The following is a 13,329-nucleotide window of genomic DNA, read 5'->3' on the forward strand; positions in this document are numbered from 1 at the left end:
TGTATCCTGTCACTGACAGTAGCAGCATAAACTAGATAAATGGTGCCCAATTGTTGTTTCTGGGATTACCAAAAGGGTTGGAGAATGAACACATTACGTTTCTCTCAGTCGTAAAGAAGCACAAAGTTTCCGTTTCCCCAATTAATTCAGATGCCTTTGTGGCCAATTGGCTAGCGCGTTCGGGTGTTAACCGGAAGGCTGGTGGTTCGATCCCACCCAGGGGCGTAGCATAGGAGTTTTTACATATTCTTTTTTATCCTTAGAGACTCCTTATGATAGGTTAAGAATCATCTGTATCTTTTCCGTATACATCGTTGCCTAGTCATCAGTGGTGTACAACCATGATAACTCTACAGTTAAACAGATTATGGTTATCTTTATTAGTTATGCTACTTTGCACTCCTTTCATTGATGATGAGTAAACTTGGGACGCGTAAAATAGCAAATTAAAGGAATTTTGAATCGTCAAAACAACAAAACTACTCTAAAAACAACATGTGTACTTCATTTTCGGGAGCCTTCTGGTGGTAATCAGCTAGTTATAAGCCTTGTGCGGGACCATATGGAAAATTCACAATGTGACATAGCGCACTTGACATGGTCTAACCCACCTCCTTTCCATATGTGGAGGCAGCTGTTTCATGTCTTGCTGGAAATCAAACGTATGAATCACACACAAAAAAAATTTATTTAAGTTGTTATTTTTCTTTAGGACTCCACCGTTCCTTTGACAGAAGAAATACTCAATGGATTGTTGGGATCGTTTCTGTTTATGCGTTAACCATTAACTTGTGCCTGGCTAGCTCAGTTGGTAGAGCATGAGACTCGAGGGTCGTGGGTCTGAGCCCCACGTTGGGCGTTCAATTCCATGTGGTCTTAATTGAAACTTGGTTTCAATCAATTCATATAATTCAGTTCCCATAGTGTAGTGGTTATCACGTCGGCCTAACACGCTGAAGGTCAAGTGCGCTAGTGGCTTGGTTTCTGAGTCCTTCACAAGATGGCCCTAACACGGCAGAACACCACCTACCTAACAGGTTTCGTTCAGGGAAAACGCACAGAGTTTAAGCCGTGTTAACAAAATAATTGGACATCAAATACTGAAAGCATATTATTCACTTATTTCTTTCACATGAACTATGGGAGTTTCTACTCTTGGTACAGATCACCAGATTTTAGTTGCGGCGTGCTAACAAAGTTAAGTTGTTTATTCATTTAGGTAGTAAAGAGTTTACGGTATCATAGGATTGTTTCTGGATCGAATGTGTTGAATATACATACATGCCTCGATAGCGCAGTAGGCAGCGCGCGAGTCTCATAATCTCCGAGTTCGTGAGTTCGAACCTCACTCGGGGCAGTGTTAAGTAAAGTAACTAAATTTTTTTCACTAACAGTCAATCTCTGTAAGGGCTGGTTGGTTTCTAAATGCTGCATGTAAAACAAGAAATACCACGGTACGATAATAAAGGTTATACCGAAATTTGAACTCAGATTGTCAGAGTCAGAGTCTGAAGTGCTAACCATTACACCATAGAACCACTGCTAACAAATGATCAAACACCATAGAATCACTTATAACAAATGAGGCTTTCTTAATTGAATGCAGCAATCAATGTTTTCTCAAGGATGTACACTTGACTATGACAAACATCTTTGGCATCGAAATTGACCTCTACTTTAAGTTTCCCGACGAAGATGGGATTCGAACCCAAGCGTGCCATACACAATGGATTAGCAGTCCATCACCTTAACCACTCGGTCACCTCGTCTGATTACTTCCACCACGTTGAGGTATTGAGCCCTAATGCGTTAGCGGATGATTTCAATATCATACAAACTTTACGAAAACACCGGTAATGAGAACTCGCTGAAAGAAAACTCTTCAAATTACGCCCGATGAGGGAATTGGACCCTCGACCTCAGGATTAAAAGTCCCGCGCTCTACCAACTGAGCTAACCGGGCTACGTAATACATGCCTTATGTTATTCAATACATTAACACCACGTAGTTTCTTTGATCATGCGACGACAAATTATGAAACCCACATATTTTCAAATAAGTCTTACATTACCTTGATCCAAAATCATGGTATCCATGTCTCGAAAATGAAGAAGCCGACAAATTTTCCAATTTTTTTATCTTGGTCGAAAATAAGGGTGTCCATGTCACGCAAAATGAGGAAACCTTCAAACAAACCAAAAACAAAAAATCTTACATTGCTTTGATTCCAAATAACGGTCATCGTAGCAAACCAGCAAAGATGAAAACAGCGTTTGCTTCTCGGCTCACGGTCACATTTTTGTCTTCCGTCTGCTATTGTGACATTCTGGATACGCCATCTACCGGTAGAATGTCAAGTGCGCTAGTGGCTTGGTTTCTGAGTCCTTCACAAGATGGCCTAACACGGCAGAACACCACCTACCTAACAGGTTTCGTTCAGGGAAAACGCAAAGAGTTTAAGCGGTGTTAACAAAATAATTGGACATCAAAATTCGGGAGAAGAAGAAGAAGAAGAAGAAGAAGAAGAAAAAAACCTTTCGTCTGCCCCAATAATTCAGATGCCTTTGTGGCGCAATTTGCTAGCGCGTTCGGCTATTAACAGACGTGTCTATCTGATCTCCGAAGAGTGACATCTTGCGGTGAGTCCAAAAAACTGTTTTGTTTCCTTTTTTTCTCTCTCTCTCTTTTGTTTGTATTGTATATTGTAATTCGTTTGTTTTTCTTGTTTGTTTTTTTAAGGCGCCATTTTGGTATTGGCCTTTTTTTTCTTTTTGCATTTTTCCCGCCTCTTTGCCCCTTTGTTGTGGGTAAAATGGGAATGGAATCCCCAGACGTCTGGCCACGTACTGCCGAAATCTCTTTTGGTAATACTGAAGTGACCAGGCACGAATTCTACGAATGTTTCGAGCATGATAGTAATGAATCTGGACAGCATCTTTGATGCTGTTTCTCGCCTACCAGGACGAGCTTTTGCGTTTTCCGAATTGGGTTCAAGACCGTCAAAGACCATATTGAATTCTTGAATAAATTTAGTGCAAAAGAATCTGTAGTCATTAGTGGCAAGGAGGTCCGAATTAGAGTTAGAGATAGGTCAGTTAACCTCGTACGCGTTAGAATTCAACATTTCAATTTCGATGATGACCTTAGTCTGCTAAACAAGAGATTGCGCGAGTTTGGGGTGATTTCTCGGGTGTTTTGGGACACGTATCAGATAGGTCGCTTCCAAGGTGGAACGGGATAAAGACTGGAGTTGTCAATGTGGATATGGAGATCCACAAGGGCATCCCATCTTTTATCACCTTTGGAAGCTACAAGGATCCACTAATGGTGTCTTATGCAGGACAAATGCACACATGCCGCATGTGTGATTCTCCCACCCATGTCTTAGCTAATTGCCCCAAGCAACCCCGTAGTTTAACCACCCCCAGCACCATTTTAAAAGACCCCATGGGAACACGTAGCTATAGTAGTGTACTAACAAATCGTGGGACAGTTAAAATTGTTAGGAAGCCCCAGGAGACAGGGCCGACTGGTGGCGGGAAAATGCCAATTGCTCCAACTGTTGACGCTGATTCATTTCCCGAGTTAGCCCAGAGGTCAACGATGTCGACTGTAGTCGTTTTTGATACAGCTCCGGGAGGATCCAATTTCGAAACCCAATGAAGCTGAGTCTCTTTCTGACACCGATTCTGACGCTGAAGACACTAGCTGTGTGGATTCGTCTGTGGCGTCTTATTCGGTAAGGAAAAAGAAAATGAAAGAGACGAGGGAATTTCCGCGACCAACAAAAACAATCAAAAGAAGAAGAGTCGTACTGCCTCTTCCCATTCCCCGTCGAGGAAGCTGAGGAAATAGAAACCGGTGTAGCTCGTTTGCTTGAACTCGGTTCTCCGACTCGAGAGGTATCAGTTTCGATACTGGGTGTGGACACCAATTCTTTCCCACCCTTTCGGGGGGACGATGTGCCACTCGATACAATTGCACCTGGAGTACCATCCATTCCATCCATGATAGATCAGATGGATAACGATGTTGATGAAGAGATGGATGCAACCGAGCTCTGTTCGGTTTCAAACCCTGAGGAAGACATTTCCTTTTCTGATGGGATTATGCAGCCAGGCCAACGGTCACTTGACAGCCAGAAGGCTAGTCATGTGAGCGAGACTCAGGAATCTTTGGGCGTCCCCCTCAGCACTCAATCGACTTCTATAGCAGATAAAACTCTCAAAGCAATGGAGGTCGTTAGAAGGAAAAAAGGCAACGATAACAAGACCCAATCCCCAAAACCCAATTTTAAATTTTAATCATGATTAACATCGCGACATATAATATCAACAGAATATCGTCACCTGACAAACTTCAAATAATGCTCAATTTCTTTTTACATCAAAAACTTGATATTATATGTTTGCAAGAAGTAGTATTCAACTATAACACCGTATTTACTAACCATTACCAGATGCACACAAACCTCGGCCCTAGAAAACATGGGACAGCCATCCTAGTACGACACGGCCTGAGCGTCAACAACATTTTGTTTGAACCGGAGGGAGGTTGATAGCCATGGAAGTAAAGGGTTTTGCTTTTGTGTGTATTTACGCCCCATCTGGTGACCAAAATTAAACTTATAGGGATTCTTTCCTCCGGGAAACTATTCCGGCTTATGTTGCCCAGTATAAGGCACCAGCAATTATATTGGGAGATTTTAATGCCGTTGACGAGATCGATGACCGGAAAAGTAGCAAGACAACACCACCTAAAATTAGACTAGCACTACTAGAACCCTCCGAGATTTAGTAAAAGCCCTTTCATTAACAGATGTCTGGAGAGATATTCGGAAAAATGAACCTTGTTGGACGTACTTTTGTGCGACTAGCCAGGCTAGATTAGACCGAATTTATTGTCAGCACCACGTAAAATTTTCTGATATCCATTTGCACGAGTTACCACTCGGGGATCACAGACCAATCGTAGGGTATATAAACAGTACCACCCCTCCTCGTGTAGTGAAAAACAAGTCAAGGGTTTTATGGAAACTCAACACATCAATCCTCGAGGAGGAAGAATATATAAAATTGGTGCATGTCTTTATTGAAGAAATGTCCCAACATACATCCCGTATTGGAAACGTAGACCACTGGTGGAGAATATTTTCAAACCTGGCCTCAGGCGTTTATCAATTAATTATTGTAAAAGAGAATCTGTGACCAGAGAGTCAAACGGAAATTACTCCAACATCAACTAAAAGAAACCGTGAACAATGCAAATCTCAATCATGCGCGCTACATGGAGTTGAAACGTGAGTTTCTAGCCTGGGAGCGAGAAGCATTGAGGGGATTTGCAATACGTTCACGCGTTCAAAGTACAGCCGAAGAAGAGACATCTACCTTTCATATGAACAAGTCAACGAGTAATTTCCAGAAGTCTCTGATCACCCAACTCAAAACTAATGATAACTGTAAAATTACCCAACCTGAGCAAATTAACCTAGAAATAATTAAACATTTCAGTGGAATCTTTCAGAACCAGCCCGCCCTTAATACCCATTTAGCTGGAAAATTTATAGAAGGGATTAGAGGTGCACTTAACCGCACAAAACCCACTAAAAACGACCCGGGTCTATCAGTAGTAGCTCAGTCGTTAAACGCTCAAGCGTTCAATCGAGGAGTACTAGGTTCGATCCCGGAGAGTGACAATCCACTAGTGTCTCCATTTACAGTAGAGGAAATTAACAACGCACTTAGGGCAACTAAAAAGAACAAGGCCCCAGGTACAGATGGCATTCCTTTTGAGTTTTATTTAAAATTCTGGGATGTTATTGGTGTTCATTTTCTAGAGATGATGATTTGTGTCCTCGACAAAAGAAAACTTCAACCGTCGCAGGGAAGGGCAGCTATTAGATTAGTCCCCAAAATCCCAGCACCGAGTAAAATCACAGATTACCGGCCAATTTCATTGTTAAATACCGATTACAAGTTAATCGCGTCAGTATTGGCTTTTCGTCTGAGAAATTCTCTTCAAAACTCTCTAGATTCACATCAAAAAGGTGGTGTACCTGTCCGCTATATCTTTGACAGCTTGTGTTTAATTCGAGATGTCATCGATAATACAGGCCGTAAATCAAAAGAAGTATCTTCCCTCAAACCGGCCGCCATTATCGCGTACAATTTGGAGAAAGCATATGACCTTGTCAACCGAGACGTACTGTGGGAAGTGATGACAGCCATGGGCTACCCCCCCTGTTTGTTGATTGGTTGAAAACACTGTACAGTATAACTGAACTATGCCCATTGAACGGTAATGACATAGTAGGTACTGTGGACAATGCACAATCCGTGCGACAGGGGTGCCCTCTGTCAGTCCATCTGTTTGCCCTCTATATTGAACCGCTTTTAGTTTGCTTGTCTAGGGGTATTGACGGAATTGAACACTACGGAAAACGCATCCAAGTTCGTGCATATGTAGATGATCTTGTAGTTTTTGCCTCATCAATGAAAGATGTACGTCGTGCATGCGAGATTATTCTGGAATTTTGTGCCTGGACAAATGCACGTATTAACAAGGGGAAGACAAAATTACTTGGTCTTGGCATCTGAACCCTACATAAAATTCAACGACCTGTAGTGACACAGTGGGCAGCGGCGTCGGCTGGGGTTCCTGAGGTTAAGAGTTCGATTCCCCATAGAGGCAATTAAAAACAATCATATTCTAAAAGTAAATGGCCAATTGCGTCGGATGCAGACGTCTTTTTGTGTTCTCCCGTTTTTCCATCATTTTGTGAGTTTTTGTTATTTTTTATTACTTTTTGTTGTTATATTCGTGTTTTTGAGTGTTTATTTTGTATAGTTTAGCTGTTTTTGTTGTGTTTTTTTCCCAAATTGTTTTATTTGTGTGTTTGTTTACGTGTGTGGGGACCTTCCCTCCCCCCTTTGGGCAGTTTGTTTTACATTGTCTAGGGGACAATGGCTGCCAAGTGGCTCAATAGTGTAGATATTGATTTTGGGGTTCAATTCCCGAAATTGAGTATGCGTACGGTTCATGGTTTTGTGCGTAGTTTGAAGGTTGATGCTCAGGATCTCTTAGGCCTAGTTGCTGTGCTAGATACGAGAAACCAGGTCGCTAGAATTACGTTTACGTCAGAGGCATATACCTCAAATTTTTTGTCCCAACACAGTGGTATCGTCAGGACTGAATTGGAGGGGAAAGAAGTTAGTGTAGTCATCAGGGATAGCAATATTCAAGAGAAATTTGTTCGAATTGCAGGGATTCCACAGAACCTAGACTTGGGAATAGTTCAGACACGTCTTAAGGAATTTGGAAATGTAATTGAAGCTCGGTGGGAGCGCTATCGGGTGGCAGAGGATGAAGTTTTATACCCTGTCCTAGCCACTTGGATGATTGTACGAATGACGGTGACGAAAAACATTCCCTCATACATTCCATTACCATTGGCAGTTATCATGCCATGGTTAAGTATGAGGGACAAAAGCCCACTTGCAGACTTTGCGACGAAGAGACACACTTTAGCTACGACTGCCCAACTTTAAAACGAAACCAGGAACCCACCATTGTCCAAAAACCTGTTGCCAAAAAGACTAAAAAGACAGAGACTATTAAACAGACACCCGTAGTAATTCCCGTGGTAGCAAATTCCATGGTTTCCCAGGTACCTCTGGAAAGTGAATCGCAAGATTCACTCTCAGAAAGTACTAATAATTTGGAAACTGAATCCATGGAATGTGACACTGCTACCACTTCCGCATCTGTACCTCCGAAAGACAACCCTTTGAAACCAATTTCAAAATCCAAAATAGCAGCACCTGACACAGAGACAGAAGACCAGGAAACAGTGACAATTATCATGGAATCAATGGAACCCGACACGGGGGAAATTGATACCACTGATCCAGACAAAACTAAGGACCCCCTGAAAATTCCCACGGTACCACGAAGCAAACGATTTAAACCTACTCCTGACGCCCCAAAATTCGAAACCCACTTCAGGCATTCCCGTACTCAAGAAACCTAACACATGACTTCACAATTAAAAATCGCTTCTATCAACATTGGAGGTATTCGATCAGTCGAGCGACGTCAAATTCCTTTTTAAATTTCTGCAGGGACGGTAATTTAGATATCGTAGGACTTCAAGAGGTAGCCTTTCACTCTTGCCCAATTATTGAAAGCTGTTACCACTTGCTAGCAAATGTCGGTCCCAACAAAAAAGGAACAGCCATTCTAATTAGACATGGTCTGGAGTATTCTCGACTGCTTCTTGAAACTGACGGAAGGCTTATCTCCATTGACGTAAAATGTTTTACGTTTATTAATATCTATGCCCCGTCAGGTAAGCAGGTAAGGAATGAGAGAAACAATTTTCTTCGTCAAACCGTTCCTGCCTACTCGATTACCACTCGACTGCCCTTCGTGTTGATGGGCGATTTTAATTGTGTTGACGACATCCAAGATAGGGCAAATATCCAATCCCTCCCTGTCCCAAGTAGTGTTGTTAGCTATGCTTGAAGGAGATGGTTACTGGTCTTGATCTGGTAGACATCTGGAAAAAGCTAAATCATAGTGATCCGGGCCACACTTTCCATTACCACGATGGTTCTTCTAGGCTTGATAGGATTTATGCTAGTCGATCGTTTGCTGATAGATTTTTAAATATTTGTTTGCAGTCTTTATCGATTAGTGACCATCAGTCGGTACAATCCACACTTACTTGCAATCTTGATCTCCCAAATCGTAGCAGACCACCTGCCGGATTGTGGAAACTATATACTTCAATATTGTCAGAAGAAGGTTTTCAGAAATATGTAACCAATTTTATTCAAGAATCTGCTAATCATCCTCTTAGGGAATGTAATGTAGCAAATTGGTGGGAGAGTGTCCTGAAACCGGGTATCAAGTGCATTTCGGTGGATTATTCCAGGCAAAGAGCAAGGCTGATAAGAGAAACTAAGTTTTTCTATCAATCTTGCATACAGGAAATGGCCGAAGCAGATACCTTTGATTGGGTTGCCTTTCAACAGTTGAGAAAATTTTCAAAGTCTTGGGAGGAGAGCACACTCAAAGGGTGTGGGATTCGTTCCCGCTGCTTCGAAGGGCCAGATGTAGAGGAAGCAAGTATTTTTCACATAAATCGTGCCAGGAATAATTATCGAAAATGTTGCATTGATAAGATCATTGCCCCCAATGGCACTTGCTTATCGACCAAAGAGGAAATTTCAGCAGAAATTGTTGCTCATTTTACAAAATTTTTAAGACTCAACCTTCTCCTGACATACTGGCAGGGTCTGAGTTCCTTGAAGGAGTAAGAGATTGCTTTAAGCCAACCCCAAACCTAACAGCACCAATTTTCCTTCTTGAGATTAGAGCTGCTCTAATAGCAATGAAGTCAAACAAGTCCCCTGGCACTGATGGCATTCCTTACGAGTTTTACGTAGAATTTTGGGACGTGATCGCACCCCCACTTCTTGGATATGTTTAATCATATCCTGGAAAGGGAAACTCTGACGTCTTCGCAGGTCCAAGCGGCGATCAGGCTAATTCCTAAGTCTTCGGGACTTTGTGGAATTTCTAATTTTCGGCCAATTTCTCTTTTGAATTGTGACTACAAAGTCATGGCATCTGTCTTAGCGAGACGATTGAGGCAGACACTATCTTCTACCATAGGGCCTCATCAAAAAGGTGGGGTACCTGGTAGATTGATTTTTGATAATTTAAGTCTTTACAGAGATGTCATTCAATTTGTTGATGACCGGGGATGCCATGACTCTTCCAACTCTTTGATTCGGGGCATGGGCGCTGCCATTGTTGGAGTTGACTTTGAAAAGGCCTACGACCTGGTTAACAGGGAAGTCCTCTGGAGGATTCTGGATGTCATGGGTTACCCCACCACTTTCGTCCGTTGGTTACAGATTATGTATTCTGTAACAGGAATGTCAATCCTCAACGGATCGGAGGTGGCTGGGGTGATTAGTGATATTCAGTCGATTCGCCAGGGATGCCCCCTATCGGTCCATCTCTTCGTTCTATACATTGAGCCATTACTTGTGCGTTTATCTCGAGCTCTCAAGGGTATATCATTGTTTAATGAAAAACTCACTGTCAGAGCCTTTGTTGATGACGTCACCATTTTCGTTTCTTGTGACGAAGATTTTACCAGGGCAGGACAAATCCTTGATATGTTCTGTCAGTGGACAAAGGCAAGGATGAATAAGGAGAAAACAAAAGCCCTGGGACTCGGGACTAGGAGCTCTAGATCAATTTGGCCTCTTGAGTGGCTTGTGTCAGCGCCAACATTGTCCCTGTTAGGAATTAAATTTTCCCATTCCATAGTAGAGACAGCTAGTAGGGTTTGGAATGATGCATTTTGCTCTTTAAATGGTATTCTGCGAGAGAATGCCAGTCGACGGTTTAATATTTACCAGAGGGTAATGTTCCTTAAGTCGAAGGCTCTCTCCGGAACTGTGTACTTTGCACAGGTATTACCTTGTAAAAAAAAATGGCTGACCAGATTTCGAAGGCTGTCATGAAATTTCTATGGATGGGAAAAGTAGAAAGGCCGAAGAAAACCGTAACTTTTCGTACTGTCAAAGAAGGGGGTCTGGGAATGGTCAACACACACCTCTTTTACCGTTCCCTTTTCTTGTGCCCCTTATACAAAGTCCTGATAGGCCCCAACAGCCCAGAAAGCTCTCTACTTCGGTATTGGATGTCCTTTCCTCTCCGAACCTTATTGCCACTCTACAAGGACAACACCACACCTGTAGCAGTCATGAAGAGACCATATTACCTTCAGGAACCCCTGCATCAAATCAAGCAACTTTTCGCATCTTCCATTCTGGTGCAGGGGAATCCAATGGTACATCGGAAAACATATAACCATTGGATCCTGGAGGTAACGACAATGGGAAAGCTGGAGATCCTGAGGCCTAATCTGGATTGGCCACGAATCTGGAAGGAGACTGCAGCCCTTCCAACTAACATCAGAGAGACCATGTTCCTGTTCAACCAGCGACTTCTCCCTACCAGGACCAGATGCCATCGGTTGGACCCCACCAAGGACGCAACATGTCTAATCTGCAATCAAGACCCGGAAACCGATGAGCATCTGATGTACCAGTGTCCTGAAACGACTCACCGTTTGGAGCTGGTTGGAAGGAACTATGCGTCAGATGGGCTGCAGTTCGTCAAAGGAAGATTTGATACGTGGCCATTTTGGACCAATAGGAAATCTCCAGTTTTCTTTCACTCTTCTGGCTGCTTACCTCTTCATCACCTGGAAGGAAAGAAGTCACCTTCGCGTCCCACGTCAAGAAGAAGTAGAGAGCCTATTGAAAGCCCTTCGTCAACCTAGATCCCTATGTCCTACCTAATCTTTACCATAAATTTTATTATATTTTGTTTATTTTTGTTTATTTTGTATTTCCTTTTCCCAACATCAATGGCCTTTGAATATTTTTGTTTATATTTTCTGTTACCAAGTCTTCTGCTTTGTTTACTTTTGTTTTGTTTTAATTTACGGTATTATCCCACCTCAACACACATTGCATTTGTTTGTTTTTGTTTTTGTTTTGTTTATTATTATAGTCCCCAACATTGCCACATTTTCGTCTACATCCCTTTGCTAACGTCTGCATCCGACGACCAAATTGTTTTTTTTGCTTCGTTTGTTTTAATGCACCAATTAGCTGATAACAAAAGATAATAAAAGAGAATTTTACAAAAAAAAAAAAAGAGTTCGATTCCCCATAGAGGCAATTTAAAACAATCATATCCTAAAAATAAATGGCCATATGATTGGATAACTCAAGTATATGAATTAAAAGTTCTCGGAATTACTTTTTCTTCCGAAACAAAAAAAACAGTTAAAGACAATTGGCAAAGACAGCTCAACATCATCCAAAATATTCTCATCAAAAACACACACCGTCATTTCACTTTTTATGGTCGCATCCTTTTCATTAAACAACATGTTTTGTCACAACTTGTTCATATAGCCCACGTACTTCCCTGCAACAAAACCCAAGCCCTTCTCCTCCAACAAAAATGCAACAAATTCCTTTGGGCACAACGAAGAGAGCACCCACCCCTAAATGTTGTTTGATCCGCCCCCGGCTTCAAGGTGGGCTTGGTGTAACTTTACTTTTTCCATTCTTCCTGTCCCTTTTCACTCGGCAAATTTTCTAATCTTTAATCCACCCCGAGGCTATTGAGAGAACTGCAACTGTTTATTGGTTGGGGCCACATCTCAAGAACCTCCTTCCACAAATCACCCAGCCTAGGTTTAATGCAACACATTCATCGCATCCATACTTCACTACCTCACTTTCAACCATCACCGATCTACTTAAAGCTGGCATCTTCACATCGTCAACTGTATCGAATCACCGCGCCACCTACAATCACCTGATCGCTAACATAGGGCAACCAGGGAGAACAGAGATTGCGAAACCGGACCTTGACTGGGCTTCCATCTGGCGTTGGGTGGCCAAAATCAAAGGGAAAACGCCGAAGTGGTCTGGGATTTTAACCATAACCAGCTTCCCACCAAAATGCGTCTCAATAGTCTCAATCTTTCAAACAACGACCAATGCCCTCTATGCAATGCTGGCCAAGAAACTGACGACCATCTAATGTTACTTTGTAAAGAGAAAGTTGACATCAGTTTATGGCTCCGTATTCAATTGACAAAACTCGGATGTCTAAAACCATTGAAATCAGCAATCAAAGGAGACGTTGGAAATGGGCCCAATAAAAAGAAAATACTGGCCCTCATCCAATCCTACATAATCACCGTCTGGACTGCAGCCAAAACTTCACCCCAGCAATAAACGAAATACAGTCTCTCTGGTCACGCTTCCTTCATTCAAAAACTCTCCACAGACGTCACCTTCTAAACCCTAAATATTCCTACAAAACTTTCTCCACAGATACCTTCTTTCCTTCATACAACAAGTTTCTCCCATCATAATTATTATCTCTTGGAACCCCCCCCATCCCTCCAGATGTCATATTGTAAATCTTCATCTCCACCAAAATCATTTGTCCTCCTTCAATTCCGCCTCGAAATGTAATTAATTCGCTGTAATTTTCCTCCTTTGCCACAACATGCAACTTATGTCACAAATGCCACAAATGCCCCAACGTCTCTGTAAAACAATTTAAATCTTACCTGTGACAATAAATCGTTTAAATATAAAAAAAAAAAACCCGAAGGCTGGTGGTTCGATCCCACCCAGGGGCGTAGCATAGGAGTTTTTACATATTCATTTTTATCCTTAGAGACTCCTTATGATAGGTTAAGAATCATCTGTATC

At 42.1% G+C, this 13,329-nt stretch overlaps 1 protein-coding gene across 1 annotated transcript; it reads left to right on the top strand.

Moving 5' to 3' along the window:
- The first annotated feature begins 2,919 nt into the window (after window positions 1-2,919).
- On the top strand, window positions 2,920-12,646 carry LOC123466837. The gene is made up of 6 exons (XM_045166969.1): window positions 2,920-2,946; window positions 3,052-3,138; window positions 5,648-5,771; window positions 6,114-6,242; window positions 6,398-6,456; window positions 12,218-12,646. Exons 1-6 carry the CDS (start codon window positions 2,920-2,922, stop codon window positions 12,644-12,646), a joined length of 855 nt encoding a protein of 284 aa, XP_045022904.1.
- The last annotated feature ends 683 nt before the right edge of the window (window positions 12,647-13,329 follow it).

Source organism: Daphnia magna, unplaced genomic scaffold (genome assembly GCF_020631705.1).
Source record: "Daphnia magna isolate NIES unplaced genomic scaffold, ASM2063170v1.1 Dm_contigs120, whole genome shotgun sequence".
Taxonomy (NCBI): domain Eukaryota; kingdom Metazoa; phylum Arthropoda; class Branchiopoda; order Diplostraca; family Daphniidae; genus Daphnia; species Daphnia magna.

Coding starts and splice junctions, on each gene's coding strand:
- LOC123466837 (XM_045166969.1), top strand. CDS start 2,920: ATGAATCTGGACAGCATCTTTGATGCT. Junction 2,947..3,051: donor TGGACAGCATCTTTGATGCT/GTTTCTCGCCTA, acceptor AAGAATCTGTAG/TCATTAGTGGCAAGGAGGTC. Junction 6,457..12,217: donor GAAAACGCATCCAAGTTCGT/GCATATGTAGAT, acceptor ATCCACCCCGAG/GCTATTGAGAGAACTGCAAC.